This window comes from Acanthochromis polyacanthus, chromosome 23, assembly GCF_021347895.1.
Source record: "Acanthochromis polyacanthus isolate Apoly-LR-REF ecotype Palm Island chromosome 23, KAUST_Apoly_ChrSc, whole genome shotgun sequence".
Lineage (NCBI taxonomy): Eukaryota > Metazoa > Chordata > Actinopteri > Pomacentridae > Acanthochromis > Acanthochromis polyacanthus.
The window spans coordinates 2342063-2360924 of NC_067135.1; the positions used below are offsets into that span (position 1 = coordinate 2342063).

General features: G+C 40.2%; 1 protein-coding gene across 2 annotated transcripts; it reads left to right on the top strand.

The window, feature by feature from the left end:
- The first annotated feature begins 2220 nt into the window (after nucleotides 1–2220).
- LOC110964724 (zinc finger protein 556-like) lies at nucleotides 2221–17231 on the top strand. 2 transcript variants are annotated; one of them, XM_022213529.2, is made up of 9 exons: nucleotides 2221–2497; nucleotides 4856–5198; nucleotides 6829–7014; nucleotides 7430–8257; nucleotides 8639–8696; nucleotides 8955–9016; nucleotides 10266–10314; nucleotides 10478–10663; nucleotides 11631–17231. In XM_022213529.2, exons 2-9 carry the CDS (start codon nucleotides 5018–5020, stop codon nucleotides 12268–12270), a joined length of 2190 nt encoding a protein of 729 aa, XP_022069221.1. In that variant the 5' UTR covers nucleotides 2221–2497; nucleotides 4856–5017; the 3' UTR covers nucleotides 12271–17231. The 2 variants fall into 2 exon arrangements, with proteins under 2 accessions (XP_022069221.1, XP_022069222.1); XM_022213530.2 differs by lacking the exon at nucleotides 2221–2497 and adding an exon at nucleotides 4491–4754.
- Nucleotides 17232–18862: the final 1631 nt, after the last annotated feature.

Below are 18862 nucleotides of genomic sequence, written 5' to 3' on the forward strand. Positions count from 1 at the left end.
CTTTCCTTCTCTTATTATTATTATTTTAATTTGAAATAATCGTTTACATTATTGAAGTAGAAATATTACATTCTTCATACAGGCTTCTGAGGAACATTTCTAGTAGAAAATGGTAGATTTATGTGCAGATTTTCTAATTTAAAAAAAAGAAGAAAACAGCAAAAAATTCACAATGTTACAGTGCTGAGAGGTCATCTGAGAATATTTCAGTCTTCAGATCATTTTTTTTGTTTAAAGCCAAAATAAACGACCTGGACGAGAAGAAAACCTTCGTATTTAACACTTAATATTACATTTCTTGCTGCTTTTTTCAATTTAACTCCTTTCTGTTGTTTTGTGTCTCATTTCTGACACTTTTGTTTCATTTCTGATGCTTTGTATCTCTTTGTTTGATGTTTTTTGGTCTTTTGGCGTCTGTTTTCTCCTTTTTTGTTGCTGCTTTGTCTCTTTGTGGTCACTTTGCATGTATTTGTCGCTGTTTTACATCTTTGCGGTTGTTTTGTGTCAAATTTGTTACCATGTTGTCTAGTTTGAGTCACATTTAGGACATTTTGTGTCTCATTTTGGCCATTTTTCATATCTTTGTTGCTGTTTTGTCTCTTTGTTGTCGCTTTGTGTCTGCTTGTAGCTATTTTACGTCTTTACGGTCATTTTATGTCACATTTGGGACATTTTGTGTCTCATTTTGATCATTTTTGTGCAACATTTTGTTGCTGTTTTGTCTCTTTGTGGTCGCTTTGCATCTATTTGTAGCTATTTTTCCTCTTTAAGGTCATTTTATGTCTCATTTTGGTCATTTTTCCTCTCTTTGTTGCTATTATATCTCTTTGTGGTTGTTTTGTGTCACATTTTAAATGTTTTGCATCACTTTTGTTGCCATTTTGTCTAGTTTGAGTCAAATTTAGGACATTATGTGTCTCATTTCAATGATTTTCTCATTTTCTATCTCTCTTTAAAATGACTTTGCATCTTATTTTTGTAGTTTTTCATCTCTTTGTTGCTATTTTGTCTCTTTGTTTTTGTTTTGTGTTCTGACAGTTCTGTTTCTTTTTTGTTGATGTTTTGTGTCTTGTTTAGATCACTTTGTGTCTTTTTTTGGTCTTTTAGTATCTATTTTCTCCTGTCTTCATACCATCCTAAATTTTAAGGATAATTACAGTCCCTCTCAGTCTTTGTGCTGCTCTGTGTTGGTCTGTGGTTGTGTGTCTGTTCTAGTTGTTGTGTTTCTGTGATCAGGATGCAGAGCAGCTGCTTCTCCTCCTCCAGGATCTCAGACTGAAACCAGATTTTAATTCATGTCAGTCTTCAGATTTGTTGTTTTTTGTTGCTGTTTTGTCTTTTTGGTTTTTTTTTTTGCATCCATTTGTGGCTGTTTTACTTCTTTAAAGTCGTTTTGTGTTTTATTTTAGTCATTTTCCATCTCTCTGTGGCTGTTTTGTGTCACATTTTGGGGGATTTTCTTCTTCGTCTTCAACTTTGTGTCTTTGTTTGTGTCGCAGCTTTTAAGAAATGTATTTTTTCAACAACATTTTGTCGAAACGACTACATATTGAACTGTAGTTGTGCATTTGAATGTATGATATTTAGGTTTTGTAAACAAAAACAGCAAATTTGAGTTTAAATTAGACACATTTCAACCCATCAAGATACTTTCGAAATCAGTAAATTCTTCACCAGACATTTAATAAATAACAGGAACGGGTTCCTTCAGTTGCATTATAATGGAGGTTAAACTCAATGAAATTGCTTTAATTAGGTTTTCTTCATAGTTTTGTTTTCCTCCATGCAGTAGAAATACTTCTTAGAGTGTGTGGTGGTATTTATCAGAACACGTACAGATGTTACTGCCAAAATCACAACACATTAAAACAAACAAACTCCAGACTATTCTGGTTCTTTTACTACTCCAGTATTAGTACTACTGCTGGCAGGACGACTACAGATGGAGTAACACACAAAGAAAATAAATCAACACAACTCACTGAAATAAGAGTTTATTTCTTAGAACTTTACACACAAGTGGTTCATGTCTGTGTAGGTCTACACACACACACACACAATAACACACACATACTATAACACACACTGTAACACACACTATTACACACACTATACACACCAACACACACACTGTAACACACTATGACACACACACACACACTATGACACACACACACAGACACACACTCTCTCTAACACACACTATAACACACACACACACACACACACACACACACACACACACTCTGACTCTCTCTCGGTGGAGGAGGCGGACTCCTCCATCTGCCCTGCCCGGTGACCGAGCGTCCTCCTCGGACTCCGGATCTCAGCCACCGTCTCCCGCCGAGCAGCAGCGTCTCCGAGGCGGATGAAGAACCGGAGGATGGAGCGGAGCGGCACCGGAGAGGCACCGGAGGGATCCGCGGTCTATATATAGGCTCTGCCCCGGACTGCACCACCAGCAGCCCCCCGCCGCCACCTGCCCTCCCCGGTACCGGTAAGTCACGGAGGGGACCGGGGTGGGGAGGGAGGTCGGTCCGGCGGTGGGTGCTAGCCGTCCGGCTACGATGCTAACTGACCCGTGGAGCGGAGCGGAGGTCCTCTGAGGTCGGGTTACCGGGCAGCCATGTTGGGGAGGGGGAGGAGGGGGAACGGCGGGGCTCCTGACACCTGCCCTTGTTCCCGGTAACCGGAGACCGGGCAGCAGAACCCGGTAAAAGGTGATGGTAGCGGACCGACCAGGCCATCCCGCCCCGGGAGGTGACCGAGGGATCGGTGTGTTGGAGCGGATCAGCCATGTTGGGGAGGCAGCGGCTAACGGCGGGACTCCGGGGGCTCTGACACCGACCGACCGGCACCGGGGGCACCGGGACGGGGCTGTGAGGGGCTGCTGCCCGGTGGTTTGTCTCCCCGGCTGGATGCGGAGGCAGCAGCCGTCCGGTGTCTCCTGGAGACGGAGGAGGCTGGAGGGGGGACGGGGGGGAGAACCGAGAGGAGCTGCTCCATTATTTAAATTAAAATAATTAAATCTAATCAGACGTTCAAGTCTCAGCTTCAAGATTACATCTTTTAATTAAGACAGAATATAGAAATTATTTTTATTAAAATATTTTTATTTGGTTTTTAGTTTATTTTTTTTAAAGATTTTTTGAGGCCTGAATATTTATTTTTTTTATGTCGTTTTTATTTTATTTCTATATTTTAACTGTGTCAAACACATTATTTATACTGTTTTTATATTTTTTTTTGTATAATTTAATAATTTTATGCATTGTTGACATTTTATTTGTTTTTTTGTGTCAAAAAGAGTAGTTTTATTTTTATATTTCAAATATCTTGACCAATTTTTCATTTTTTGAATTTTTATTCTGCTTTTAATTTTTTACATTATATTTTATTTGTCTTGACCACTTTTTTAATTCTCGGTTTTATTTTATGTTTTTATTTTAACTGTCAACCACATTATTTCTATATATAATTTTATTTGTTTGTTTTTTGTCTAATTAAATAATTTTATGCATTGTTTGCTTTTTTATGTGTTTTTGTGTGAAAGAGAGTTGCTTTATTTTTATATTTTAAATGTCTTGACCAGTTTTTAAGTTTTTAAATTCTGCTTGTTTTTATTTTTTGATTTTATTTTTGGGAACCAATGTTTTTTTTTAACACAGGAAGAAAATGTTCATCAATACTTTTTTTTTTTTTTTGTTATGGGTATTGATGATTTATTTTTATATTTTATTCATTTTGATCAACTCTTAAAATTTAAAGTATAATTTATTTTATTATTTAGTATTTTTGTATTTTATTTGTGTCGAACACTTCAGTACATATTATATTTTTAATTTCCATTTTTTATTATGTAACTGTTTTAATTTAAATAATTTAGTTAGATCAGATTTTTTTAATTGCAAACTTCAGACTCCATTATTATGTTGTAAGTTTTATTAATTTTTTTTTGGAAATGGAATTAATTACATTTTATTTTTTGTATTTTATTTACCATGACCACTTTGTAATTTTTTAAAAATACATTTTAATTATATTTTTGGATGTGTTGAAATTTTATTTTAATTTTTTCTTTATAGTTTTCATCATATTTGTATTTTAGTATTTTTACTGTGTTGGGCACTTTTTTCATTCTTGTTTAAATTTTTTCCTCTTTCTTCTTTTTATCAAAATAATTCTTTTTTGATTTAAATAATTTAATATTTTTTTGTTCCTAAAAAATCCAAAATGAATTGTTTTATATTAATTATTTATTTGTATTTGTCTTGACAACTTGTCTTTTTTTAATTTAATTTTTGTCTTTTTTAATTATAGTATTTTAATGCGGCGTAAAATGTTTGTTTTTTTAATGCTGAGTTGACTTGCTTTTATTTTTATATTTCGTTCTTTGCTGCCACTTTAACTTTGGTTTCTGTTTATGTACTTAAATTTATTATATATATATATATATATATATATATATATATATATATATATATATATAGTATTAATTTGCTGTAATTGGATTCAGATGCAGGCTGACGTGTGAATTATTTCTGCTGACCAGGACTAACAGCTGGTTATCAACCGTTGATTGATTGATGGTTATCGGCGGTTATCCACAGTTATAATTGATGGTTATTGATGATTATTGACGGTTATCGTGATTTTCGATGGTTTTCGATGACTGTGTGTCGGCACGAAGGTCAGGGCAGGAGAGGAGGCAGCGGGACCGGTTGCCATGGTGACAGCGGGGAATGATTTATCCGGTTATTATGGGGTCTAATCCATTCAATAATTTATTCATTCACAGATCCAGCGTGTTCATGCTGCTCTTATCCTCCTCCGTGTTCCTCCGTCTCTCTTCCAGGTCACTACAGCTCCCAGCATGCTCTGCTGCTCACCTCCACATGTTCCACACACGCTTATTTTAGCCTCACCGCCTCCCTGCAGCGAGGAGTTCTGACTGCAGCTCTGTCAAACACACAAACAAGCACAGACTCACACAGACACACACTCTGAGTGGCTGAAGATGAAGCGTGGGTCGAGTGTGTTGCCGCCTCCCTCTGAAGCGGCCAAACGACACACACACGACGCACGCGCTCAGTGCACGCCGGACGCCGCGGGTTCGAGTCCTTTCCCATCAGCCACCTCTCTGTTCAGCCCTGATGTCAGCACCAAGATGGCGTCTGACCTCCTCATCAGGCTGTCAGGTAGCACAACTACGCAGTAACACAACACAGACACACACATGACGTCCAGTGGTATGAGGACGCTCTGTTAACGGCTTTGGTCCTGATTTCTGCTCACATATTTTAGACAACGGTACTTTTTGTGTTGAGTTTCTTTGTGGTCGTTGTGTGTCTGTATTTTTCTCTCTTTGTGGTGGTTTTGTGTCTCTGTAGTAATTCTTTGTCTCTTTGTGGTGGTTTTGTGTCTCTGTAGTAGTTCTTTGTCTCTTTGTGGTGGTTTTGTGTCTCTTTCGCTGTTTAACTGCTGTTTGGTCTCTGGGTGGTCGCCATGGTAACCGCAGACCCTCCTCTGGTCACCTTGATGATCCTCCACATGAAGGTTGATCATCACTCAGACTCCTCAGCAGGTCTGCAGACTGCAGGTTGAACTCTCTGAGAGTCAAAGCAGCGAGGAGATCAGATCAGTTCCACTTCAGGCTCAACAACTGTTTCGGAACGTCCGTGTAACGTTTAGAAAACACTGCAGCTGCTTTCATGACTATTTACTTTGGAGATTCTCACTGAACGGATCAAAACTATGAATGAACACATCTGGAATTGTGCAGTAAACAAAAAAGGGTGAAAGAAGTCAAAACACATTTTATACTTTAGGTTCTTCCAAATAGCCTCTTGGCATTCTGTCCATGAGCTTCATGAGGTAGAACCTGAAATGGTTTCACTTCACAGGTGTTCCTTGTTGAGGTTCATTTGTGGAACTTCTTGTCTTCTTCATGGGGTTGGGACCATCAGTTGTGTTGTGCAGAAGTCAGGTTGGTCCACAGACGAACCCGGTGCTCGTCTGGGCTCCAGAGAAAGATCAAAGAACCATCAAGGAACTACCCAGGAACCTGCAGGTAACCATCTAGGAACTACCCAGGAACCTGCAGGTAACCATCTAGGAACTACCCAGGAACCTGCAGGTAACCATCTAGGAACTACCCAGGAACCTGCAAGTAACCATCTAGGAACTACCCAGGAACCTGCAAGTAACCATCTAGGAACTACCCAGGAACCTGCAGGTAACCATCTAGGAACTACCCAGGAACCTGCAAGTAACCATCTAGGAACTATCCAGAAACCATCTAGAATCTAGTTTCCTTTGTAATTCCATCTGTGTTCATTCATAGTTTTGATGCCTTCAGTGAGAATCTACATGGAAATAGTCATGAAGATAAATACTAAAAGAGAAGCTGTGTCTAAGCTTTGGACTGGTAGTGTAGATCAGTTTCAGATATTGTGTTACTTCTGATCTTTGGGTCAAACTTTATTTGTTTTACATCTTCTGTGCAGATCAGAGCTTCACTCGGTTCAAATACACGTTAAGTAAACAGGCTGGAAAATTAATAATGAGTCGACTAAAAGTGATTTACAACATGAACACAATCACATCCTGAAGTCACTTTGTTCTCAGACACTTTAATCAGGCTGCTGACAGACGATAAAGTTATTTAAAAACCAGAACAGAAGCTGACAGACTGTCCTCAGCTTCATCATCATCGTCACCACATGAACAAGTGTCCGCATACTTCTGGCCTCATGGGGTCTGGTTTGAACTCTGCTGTAATCTGATTACAGTTGAATCTAATCTCACTCGGCCTCCTTCTCTCCTCAGAGGCCACCCAGAAGGCCCAGATGCATCCTGGGAGCCGGGCGGAGGCGGAGCAGCAGGACGAGCCGGGCCTGGCGCTGTCTCCGGACGGACCCGGAGCCAGTCCAGAACCGCCGTCGCTCACCAACACTCCGGACGGAAACAACCCCACGGACACGCTGGCGTCGGACCTGCTCAGGAAGCTCGCAGGTGGAATTTCAGGACGTTTGTTTTTTATTCTGAGACGGTTTAAAAGTAAAAACATCCTTACATGGGGCTGTAACGTCTCACCACGCTGCACTGCCTGCAGTTCATCTGAAAAACGTCATGGCTGCACCGAGGAGCTCAGAATTTGTAGTTTTTTACGCGTTCTGGTGACTACAAATGGTATATTTTGTTGCAAATTTGTGGGAAAAAGTGATTTTGATGAATTACCATTATTTACCAGATGAGTAGTTCAATGACCTGTAGAAAGCTCTGGAAATCTGGTTATCCTTTTTATTTTTACAGTTTCTGTCTGGTCACTTTGCTTCACTTTTTTGAAAGATAACGAGCAGGTTTGGAGGTTCAGAGCGTTTATTTTAATTCTGTTTCTAACATTGACATGTTTCCCATCCAATCACAGAGCGTCAGGACGTCCACGGCCACGTGGTGAGACTCAAGGAAGAAGAAGAGCCAATGGAAGTGGACGCCGTGGCCCAGAACCAACCAATCACAGAGGAGAACCGCCATCTGTTTACTGTTAAAACAGAAGACCAAAGTCTCTCTGGGAACAACATGGCTCCGCAGCTGCACTCTGGAGCCAAAATGGCAGACCAATGTGTCCATGGCAGCTCCAAGATGGCGGACAGTAGCATCTCTGGAGGCAGCCAGTTTCAGCTCAGAGTGAAACTGGAGGATCATGGGATGTCTGGAGCCAAAATGGAGGACCTTGTTCTTACTGGAGCCAAAATGGTGGACCATCGTCTCCATGGCAGCTCCAAGATGGAGGATCATGGGACATCTGGAACCAAGATGGAGTACCATGTTCTGACTGGAGCCAAAATGGTGGACCATCGTCTCCATAGCAGCTCCAAAATGGCAGAGAGCAGCATCTCTGGAGGCAACAAGTTTCAGGTCAGAGTGAAAGTGGAGGACCATGTTCTGACTGGAGCCAAGATGGAGGACCATGTTCTGACTGGAGCCAAGATGGAGGACGGGCTCGTATTTAAGGCGGGGGTTGCAGAGCGATCTTTCTCTGGAGACCAGATGAGCAATGGGTTCGTCTACGGGGTCAAGATGGAGGACGAGTTCCCTTCAGGAGCCAAAATGGAGAACCGGCTGGTCTCTGGAGCCAAGATGGAGGAGCAGCAGCTGTTCTTCGGAGCGAAGATGGAGGAGCAGTGCCTCAGGGCCGTGCTGTGGCAGGACATGTCGGTGAACCTGGCCTCCACGCTGCTGCACCAGCTCTCAGGTAAGAAGACACTCAAACCTCTCAATAATAATAAAAACAAAGGAGGAGATTATGGAAAAGTTATGATGTAGAAGGTCTGAACATTTTAGTTGGACTGTTTTCTCCTTCATATCAAAAAGCATTTGATATATTAATCTAAAATTTCAAAGATACAGTTTTATATTTTCATGCTTCATGATAAAACATTTGAAATAAACGAGCTGCTGATAATTTAAGAACAGAAAAACAACCAATGAATCTAAATCTCTCCTGATTGGTCGAGTCCATCAGCATGGAGACAAAAATGTTGAAGATGCATCAAATACTAGAATATAAATGATAATTATACATGAGGGATGATGTTGGTTTCCTCAGTGTGTGTCTGTGTTTGTGTGTCTGCAGAGCGAGTCAGTAAATCCAGTAATCAGCTGGACAGGATGACTCCGCCCACCAGGAACAGGTAACTTTATGTTCTGTTATTATTATTATTATTATTGTTATTATTGTCTAATAAAAGGGCTACATTTTATTTTTCTATTTTTATTCCTTAACTGTGCTTCTGTTTTTATTTTTATTTTATTTTAATTCATATAATTATTAAATTTAGAGTTTTCTTTTACTAAATGACGACTCACCTGTCGCTGATGTCACACTTTGACCTCTGACCTCACCTGGACTGACCTCTGTGTGTTGTTGTTGTGTTGTTGTTGTTGTGTAGTCCTGTGCTGAAGGTGGAGCCGCTCTGCTCTCCTCAGTCGAACCTCCAGGATCCTCATCAGGGTAAAAGCACCTGCACTTCTTCTTCTGTTCACACCTGTGTTCGTTTCTGCTTCATTTATTTACATTTTCAGAGAGTTGTCAAACATCAGAAGCATCCAGAACATTTTCTGAAGCTGCAGATAAACCAGGAAATACTCGAGTATTTCAGTAAAACTCTGGTGAAATGGAGATGTTTGTGGAGTTAGTTGTCTTTAATGCTAAGAGGAATCTGTGTTTATTGGGGACTATTTTCTACAGCGGATGAATCCACCTTTGGTGCTGCAGCAGAATTAATGGAATCTCACCAGACTCATATTTGAAGTCATTTTTCATCTGGATTTGAATTAAAGCTGCACATAGTTAATTTAGAATCAATTATTCATCCAAACTGATGAAGATTAAAGACGAAAACTCTGTTTTTGGTCCATTGTTGAGCAAAAATCCACATTAGTTTACTCATATTTTGATTTATGCACCAAGATGCAATAATCTGCATCATATTTTTATCACATAAAAGTAGAAAAGCAGTCAGAGAGAGCAGTTCATAAAAACACGCCCAAAATGACTCAAATCTGACCTCATAAAATAAGTGTGTTCTCTAAATGTCAAAATTTGTCAAACATGACCTGAAATGTGTGCAAAATGATGACAAATGACTCTAATTTGACCAGAACTTGCTCAAAAAATCCTCCTGAACTGTTCAAAACTTGTCCAACATGAGTTAGTAGTCTAGGATGGCTGAGAAGGGTTAAAAATTTACTAAAATGTGTCCAAAATGAATTTAAAATGTCTTCAAAGTATTAAAAACTTCTTTAAAAAGTAGGAATTATTCACTTGTGCTCAAAATTACTCAAAAACAACACATCTAAAGTGACTAAAGAGCATCCAAAACAACTTAAACATGTCCTAAATTACTTTAAATGTGTTCCAAATGATTTGAAACTAAACTAAAATAACAGGAAATGTGTCCAAAATCACTCAAAATTTTCAATATGGATCAAATAAAGACTGAAATAACTTGAAAAATGTCCTAAATGACTCAAAGATGTTCAAAATTGACCCTTATGTTGTTGGTTTTCCTCCATATTGTCTCTAATATAAACAATGTTCCTTTAGAACTGTTATAAAAGTGTTAAAGTTACGTTCACACCATCAGGAGTTAAGTTTGTTTCACCTTCATCTCTTCCTCAGAGACTCTTCATCAGTAGATTCTACAGATTAAAACATGAGAGGAGAAAACAAACTGTTTGTTTCTGTTGTTTACTCACAGAAAGTCAAACCAGCAGAGACCAAAGCACAGGATGCTCTTATTTCTACAGGTAAAAGCACACACCTACACAGAAACACACACTAACACACAGTAACACACACACACAGATACACATATAAACACACACACATAGCATGCATCAGCAGGTCAGGGTCACTCTGTTACCACGGCGACCGCCACATCCTTCACCTGTGACTTCCCGTGTCCTTCAGGTGTCACGTGTGTGGCTTTGAGACAGACGGCCACGCCCTCTTCCAGAGTCACATGACGGAGCACCGCCAATGGGAGCGCGGCTCCTTCTCGCTGCACTGCTGCGTGTGCGACCTCTCGACCAATCAGGAGGCAGAGATGAGGGCTCACGTCCACACGCACTTTCAGGGCGACACGGGAGACATCAGGTGGGTTCACGCGAACTTTAACACGTTATCAGAGGACTAAAAACATTTGTGTGTTTTATATCAAAATATGAACTTGCAGGGCTGTTATTATATCTGATCACATTTAGTCGTTTTTAACAGAACAAACCAGGGATGTTAAACTCATTTAGTCCAGGTCCACATTCAGCCCGCCCTGATCTCCAGTGACCTAAAATCACAGAATAATAACCTCTAAATAACCACAACTACTAATGTTTGTTTTAGTTAAAAAAAATACGTTCTGAAAATGTTCACACTGAATGAATTATCTTTTTATAAAACATCACGAACAACCTGAAATGTCTTCAGAAAAATAAATTCAGTTTCATCAACATTCATCCTCAGTTTATCATTTCCACATTACAACTTCCAGATCAGAGAGTGTCTACAAAGGAACACAACATTTATTCACCTAGAACTGAACCAGAGAGGAATTACTTTATGATCAAAACAATTTTTCATGGTCTAGAAATGATTTAAAATTGACAGTTTTACAGTGAATGTCTTCTCTGTAATTTTAACACTTGGTAAAGTCATCCAAAATGGACCATCTGGCCGGTATTTGAGGTGGTGACATCATCGAGTATGCTGGTGTTCTAATTACACGTTAACGATGCGTTCTCAGGAGTCCAAACTTTCCAAACAGCCAGTAAAGTTTGTAACAGGCCGACATTAAGACAATAGTTCAGCTAACTAGTTCCACCTAGACGGACCTTTTCCTCCCAGTTGCCCCCTGTCATGCGTCTGTGCCCCTCAGAGGGTCACGCCCCACACTTTGAGAAGCGCTGCTCCATAGAAGCATCCTGCTGACAGATTTATTTACAGTAAATAAACAACAATAAACAACAAAGCAGCTCCTGAAACTTGTTGATCAGTTCAGAAGTTTCAGATGAAACCTGTAAAGACGTTGAGCTTCATGTTGTGTCATTAATGCCCTCCTGCCCCCCAGGTGCCACGTTGCCCTGCCTGCCGCCTCCAGCAGCACTCCTGTGGTTGCCGTGGTAACCCAGCCGCAGCAGAGCAGCTCAGAGCATCGCTGCCGCATCTGCCAGAGGTCGTTTCCAGGGCAACAGGAGCTGCTGGTTCACTTCCAGGGTCATCGCCAAGGCAACCAGTACCGGTGCGACCGGTGCGGTCACCTGACCCGGACCGCCAACAAGCTGGTGGAGCACGTGCGCGTGCACACGGGCGAGCGGCCGTTCACGTGCACGCTGTGCCCGTACAGCGCCAAGCGGAGGGACAGTCTGCGTCTGCACTGCAAGGTCAAGCACGCCGCGCACGGAGCCGAAGCGCACGCCGACGTGCACACGCACCGCTCCTACGTGCACGGAGACAATCAGCGTGCGAACAAGCAGCTGCAGCGGCTGCACACGCCACCGAGCGCGCTCAGTGCGGCCTCCTCTCTTCACCCCTCGCTGACGGAGCGAGCTGGGTGGAGGGATTTATCTCCGCTGCTGCCAATCAGCACGCTGCTCACTCTGAAGCCACGCTCTTCCTCCTCCTCCTCCTCCTCTTCATCCTCTTCATCCTCGTCTCTGTCCAACAAACTCTCCTTCCTCGGGTATCTTGGTCTCACAGCTTCTCTCTAAATGCTGCTTTCTCCTCCTCCTCCTCTCCTTCTCTCCTTCTTCCTTTACTCTCTCCATCTTTGTCTCCTTGTTTCCTTTCTTTATGTCTTCTCCTAGCCTTATCTCTTTTGCATGTCTCCTCTCCTAGACTCCTTGTCTCCTTGTTTCCTCTTCTTGTGTCCTCCTTGTTTTCTCTCCTTAACTCCTTGTTTCCTCTCCTTAACTCCTTTTTTCCCCTCCTTAACTCCGTGTTTTCTCTCCTTAACTCCTTGTTTCCTCTCCTTAACTCCTTGTTTCCTCTCCTTAACTCCGTGTTTTCTCTCCTTAACTCCTTGTTTCCTCTTCTAGCCTTCTTGTTTCCTCTCCTCTTCTCCTTGTTTCCTTGTTTCTTCTCTTTATCTCCTTGTTTCCTCTCCTCCTTGTTTCCTCTTCTTCTTATTTCCTATCCTCTCCTTGTTTCCTCACCTCCTCTCCTCCTCACCTCCTTATCTTCTCTCCATGCCTCCTTGTCTCTCCTCCATGTTTCCTCTCCTTCTTATCTCCTCGTCTCCTCCTCGGTCCACCCCGTGGTGGACGTGAGTCTCTGTACTGTATTGAGTCCTTCAGCTCTCATCATGAGAATGTCAAACAGCTCCTGTTCTGCTCAGCGCACTGAAAAACACTCAGATAAGGAACGTTTTGAATTTATTCGACTTTTGCATCATGCTCGTGATTTTTGCTGCATTCCTGCCTGCTTTAGCCGTCATATAATCACTGAACTCTGAGCTATTTAACCGTGTGACATATTTATTGCCTGTTTCTTCTGATCCTCCAGAAACCTGCAGCTTCAAAGTCCTGTTTAAACACCACACAAAGCTCAGAAATCATTGCAGAAACTAAAGAAACAAAAACTGAAAACAAACATCTGCCAGTCGTGGTGGAAGAGTTTCAAACATTTCATGCAAGAAAACTTTTAAGATCACGAGTACAGCGTGTTAGCATGCTAACACTTATTAGCATTAAACACATAGAACAGCTGAGACTAATGGGAATGTTAATCACATAGCATGTTAGCATGCTAACATTTGAGCTAGCTCTAAACACATAGTGAAACCTAAGCTAATGAGAATGACACTAGTTTAATGTGTTAGCATGCTAACATTTGTAAGCTAGCTTTAAACACATAGTGAAACTAAGATAATGAGAATGACATTAGTTTAGTGTGTTAGCATGCTAACATAAGCTAGCTCTATGCACAAAGTGAAGCTTAGGCTAATAAGAATGTCACTAGTTTAGCATGATAGCATACTACCATTTGTAGGCTAGTTGTAAACACGGAGTGAAGCTTAGGCAAAAGAAAATGTCATTAGTTTAGCATGTTAGCATGCTAACATTTCATAATTAGAACTAAACACAAAGTGCAATTGAGACTATTGAGAATGTTATCATTTTATTGTGTTAGCATGCTAATACTCGCTAATTAACACTGAATAGAAAGTACAGCTGAAGCTGATGGGACTAATGTTAGCTTAGTGTGTTAGCTTAGTGTGTTAGCTGTTTCCCATTTGCTACTTTTCCAACACAAAGTGATGGAAAATTAAATTAGTTTTGCTTCTTAGCATGCTACCATTTGCTAATTGGCGCTAAATACAAATTACAGCTGATGATGATGTCATTAGTTTTGAAGATACTCAGTCGTAAACAAAAGAACGACTTTAAAGTTTGACGTAATGATGGCGCTTTATGCTAATGGGGCATGAATCTGTGCAAAGTTTGGTTCTGTCAATTCAATTAATATTTATACACTGCCTGTACAAAAAAAGTAACAAAGCTAATAGATAAGAGTCTTCCATTGGATAATTACTGCAGTGAGGAAGAAACTTCTTTAGCTCTAGCTGATGTAGTGAGGAGCTTCTCATTTCTTAAATGTTTGAAGACATATCCTATTAGGACTGGTTTAGGTTTGATCCTGGTTTTAGACCTTTTAAGGGCTGGTTTAGGACTGGTTTTACAATGTCTTGGGCTTTTTAGGAGTTGTTTAGCTTTGATTTTTGTCCTGGTTTAAGACTTTTGAGGACTGGTTCCAGACTGTCTTAGGCAAGTCTTGGACTTTTTTTTAATCCCAAGAACACCAAACCTACCATCAAGCATGGTGGTGGCAGTATCATGCTCTGTGGAACTGGAGCTTTCCATAAAGTAAAAGGAATAATGAAGAAGGAGGATTACCTCCACATTCTTCAGGAAAACCTAAAACCATCAGCAGAAGGTTGATCTTGGACACAGTTGGATGTTTCAACAAGAAAATGAGCCCAAACACACATCAGACGTGGTAAAGAAATGGTTCCATCAGGCTGGAATGAAGGTTCTAGACTGGTCTCCTCAAAGTCCTGACTGAAACCCTTCAAGAACCTGAAGAACCAAGTCAGAAAGATGACAAATGTATTTATTTACTGTTTATTTATTACATTTGTCATCTTTTTGACTTGTCAGTTAAATTGATAGTATGATGATACTGCCACCTCCATGCCTGACGGTAGGCATTTTTTTTCTATCACATTGAATTATTTTAGTCCTAACAGAGAATCATTCTTTACTTCTTGAAGGACTTTGAAGCCTATGAGGTTTCTGGAGGACAGTGATGATAGTTCTAATATTTGTGTTGTATATTGATGATGTATTTGTGTTTACATAACTACACGCGGCTCCTGCGAGTCTAAAATGTCTTAATTTAAAGTTGCACTATATGTAGTTTTGCTGAGACAAAAGAAAAAAGAAGAATCGATTTAGAACACTTTAGCCTTTTTTGACGAAACCACAGCTGTTGATTTGTTTTGTAAGAAGCGTTGGCCAAACATTTTCTCTGGAGCAGCAGGTTAGCTGCTCAACCAAGTGTCAAACATTTATTTTTTAACTTCTGCAGTCAGGAAAAAAGAGATTGTGCTCACAAATGACTAGTTTATGCTCTGAACTTAATGTCCTGTTGTACATTTTCCCTTCTGGCTCCCTGCAGAGGGCACCTTGTACTGGAAGAGTTTTATTAACTCAAATCAAATATTATTAACATCAAAATTCACACAAGAAATAACACTAACAGTCAAATGTGTCACATTTAAAAGAGAGACTCAACACCTGCATGTATGTTTAGTGTGTTAGCATGCTAACAGTTGCTAATTAGCATTAAACACAACATGCAGCTGTGGTTTGTGGGAATGTTTTTAGTTTAGCATGTTAGCATGCTAACATTTGCAAATCAAATCTATAGAAAATGTATAGCCAAGACCAATAGGAATGTCATTAATTTTCCATGGTGCCATCCTAACACGTGCTAATTAGCATTAAACACAACGTACAGCTGTGGTTTGTGGGAATGTTTTTAGTTTAGCGTGTTAACATACTAAAATTTGCTAATTAGCTCTAAGCGCATTATACAGCTGAGGCTGATGGGAATGTTATTAGTTTAGTGTGTTGACATGTTAACATTTGCTAATTAGCATTAAACACAACATACAGCTGAGGACATGGGAATATTATTAGTGTAGCATGCTAACATATTAACATTTGTTAATCAGCCCTGAACAAAATGTATCGTGAAGGCTAATAAGAATGTTATTTATTTTCTATGTTAGCATGCTAACATGTGCTAATTGACATTAAACACAACATACAGCTATGGTTTGTGGGAATGTTTTTAGTTTAGCATATTAACATACTAACATTTGCTAATCAGCCCTAATCAAAATGTATAGCCAAGGCTAATAAGAATGTTATTAATTTTCCATGTCGGCATGCTAACACGTGCTTATTAGGATTAAACACAATGTACAGCTGAGGTCAGTGGGAATGTTATTAGCTTAGTGTGTTAGCATGGTAACATTTGCTAATTAGCACTAAGCATAACATACAGCTTTGGTTTGTGGGAATGTTTTTACTTAACCGTGTTAGCATACCAACATTTGCTTATCAGCTCTAATCAAAATGCGTAGCCGAGGCTAATAGGAATGCTCTTAATTTTCCATGTTAGCATGCTAACACGTGCTCATTGGCACTAAACACAACGTATAGCCTAGGATTGTGAGAATGTTATTAGCTCAATATGTTAGCATACTAAAATTTGCTAATTAATTTAAAGCACAACATACAGCTGAGGTTGGTGGAAATGTTATTAGCTTAGCATGTTAACATTTGCTAATTAGTACTAAACACGATGTACAGATGAGCTGATGATTAAAGCTGAAATGTCCACTAATAATTTGTGATGTCACACTGGAGAACTTCTGTACAGGAACAGCTGGATTTTGCAGAGGTGTTGAGTCGCTCTTTAAAAATTGTGAACTTGTAGTTTCAGTGAGCGCCGCATTACCTCTGCTGCACAAAAACGACCAACAGTGGAGCTCCTGGAACACCAGCAGAAACACTCATCACTCATTTCATCCAAAGACGTCCATATTTTAAGGTTTTTGATTTTAACTGTGATGTATTTACAGCATGTTATTGGTCTAAAACACCAACTCCACTGCAAACATTTAGCTCACGTGAACTGCAGTTCTAAAGCCAGAATTCAGTTGAAAGTTTAATCAAATCTTTTCTAGTTTTCTGTTGTTGTGGCTTGTTGCTCGTGTTGCATATTTATGAAATGTAATCTGACTTGAAAAACTTCTTTCTTCTTGTGTTCGCTGCACAGCTTAGCGCCTGAGCATGTGCAGTAGAGGTAATGTGATAATCAGCATCCTGCATAGGGCTCCCTTTAATGTCGCAGCTACACAGAAACCTGCACACGTGTTGTTGTTTTAGTATGAAATGCGTCTCCAATCAATGGTGCTAGACTCGGCAGAGCCTGAGAGCTGCCTGCACGACTCATTTAACACTTTACTTTCACACAAAGAAGCATGAAATACTAAAAACCTCCTGCTCATCTCTCTCTCTAATTTCAGTTCCACTTTTTCTCTGCTGTATCCTGTTACTGTTTGCTGCTGCAATGATCAATAAAGTTTAATTTCATCTGACTCACCTCTGCTCTCCTCAGATGTATTAATGTGGTCATGAAAGGAGGTCATGTTACTGCTAAACCCGTCCAACCTGTTTAACTCGAGAACATAAAGACCTGCAGACAGTTTTGAAAAGCTCCATCTATGAGGAAGAATCGTCTTGTTAGCATGCTAGCATTGGCTATATAGCACTAAACACAGAGTGAAACTGAGGCTGATTAGAATGCGATGAGTTTGTTAGCATGCTAACATTTACTAAACACCCAAAGTATAAACAAAAACTATTGCCAAGGCTAATGAAAATGTTAGCAGTTTAGCTTGTTAGCATGCTAACATTACCTCAAGTATTGAGGAGACTAATGGGAAAGTTATCAGTTTAGCTTGTTAGCATGCTAACATTTACTAAATACCCAAAGTATAAACACAAACTATTACTGAGGCTAATGAAAATGTTATCAGTTTAGCTGGTTAGCAAGCTAACATTTACTAAATACCCAGAATATGAACAAAAACGACTGCTGAGGCTAATGGGAATGTTAGCAGTTTAGCTTGTTAGAATGCTAACATTATCGAAAGTATATACACAAACTATCACTGGGGATAATGAGCATGCTATTAATTTAGCTTGTTAGCATGCTCACATTACCTCAAGTATAAGCACAAACTATTGCTGAGGCTTATGAGAATGGTATCAGTTTAGCTTGTTAGCATGCTAACATTAATGAAATACCCAAAGTTTAAATTCCATACTATTGCTGAGGCTAATGGCAATGCTATCAGTTTAGCTTGTTGGCATGCTAACATTTACTAAATACCCAAAATATGAACACAAACTGTCGCTGAGGCTAATGGGAATACTATCAACTTAGCTTGTTAGCATACTGAAATTAGCTAAAGTATAAACACAGACTATTACTAACTCTAACGGGAATGTTGTCAGCTTTTTAGCATCTTGGAAACAGTTGGACGTGTTGATTCCAGGTTTTTATGATTTTGTAGAATAGAATCTCACAGAAATGCTTATTTCTGATTTCTTTCATCTGATTCATGACATTCTGAGTTCTTTCTCCTTCTTCATGGTTGTTCTGTTTCCACAGAGCTGCAGGACTTTAGATCGCAGAGAAAAATAAGTCAGTTAGGAAAAATGAGACGGGAGCAGAAAACAGTCAGAAACTGTTCAGAGTTCAGAGGGTTAACTGGTGCAGAGACGGTTCCAGACGCCTCCCTGTGTCAGCAGAATACCACTGTAGATGTATATATATGTGTATTTATGTGCATATAAGTACATATACCGTGTGTTTGTCTGCATGTTGCTGAGATGAAACGCTCAGATTGGTATGAGGAAGCAGAGAATCAGAGACTCAGAGAATCAGGGATGAAGGTCACACACCACACGCTCCAGAGGAGTGGGAGGATAAGTGTCAATCGCCATGGGTCCTGTCCCCTCCTCGCTGGTTGCTATGGTTACCTGGCATGTTGTAGGTCTCCATGGTGGCAAGCGGCGGCCTCGTCCATTGGCCGGGAGCAGCTCCGGGATCGACCAATCGCGGAGCAGCCCGAAGGCCTCTCTGCCATGAACACAAAGGTCATTATTAGATTTGAGGAGATGGCATTAGAGGGGTGAGGAGGCAGAGAGGAGGCGGTGTGAG

Coding starts and splice junctions, on each gene's coding strand:
- LOC110964724 (XM_022213529.2), top strand. CDS start 5,018: ATGAAGCGTGGGTCGAGTGTGTTGCCGCCTCCCTCTGAAGCGGCCAAA. Junction 8,258..8,638: donor GCTGCTGCACCAGCTCTCAG/GTAAGAAGACAC, acceptor GTGTGTCTGCAG/AGCGAGTCAGTAAATCCAGT. Junction 9,017..10,265: donor CCTCCAGGATCCTCATCAGG/GTAAAAGCACCT, acceptor GTTTACTCACAG/AAAGTCAAACCAGCAGAGAC.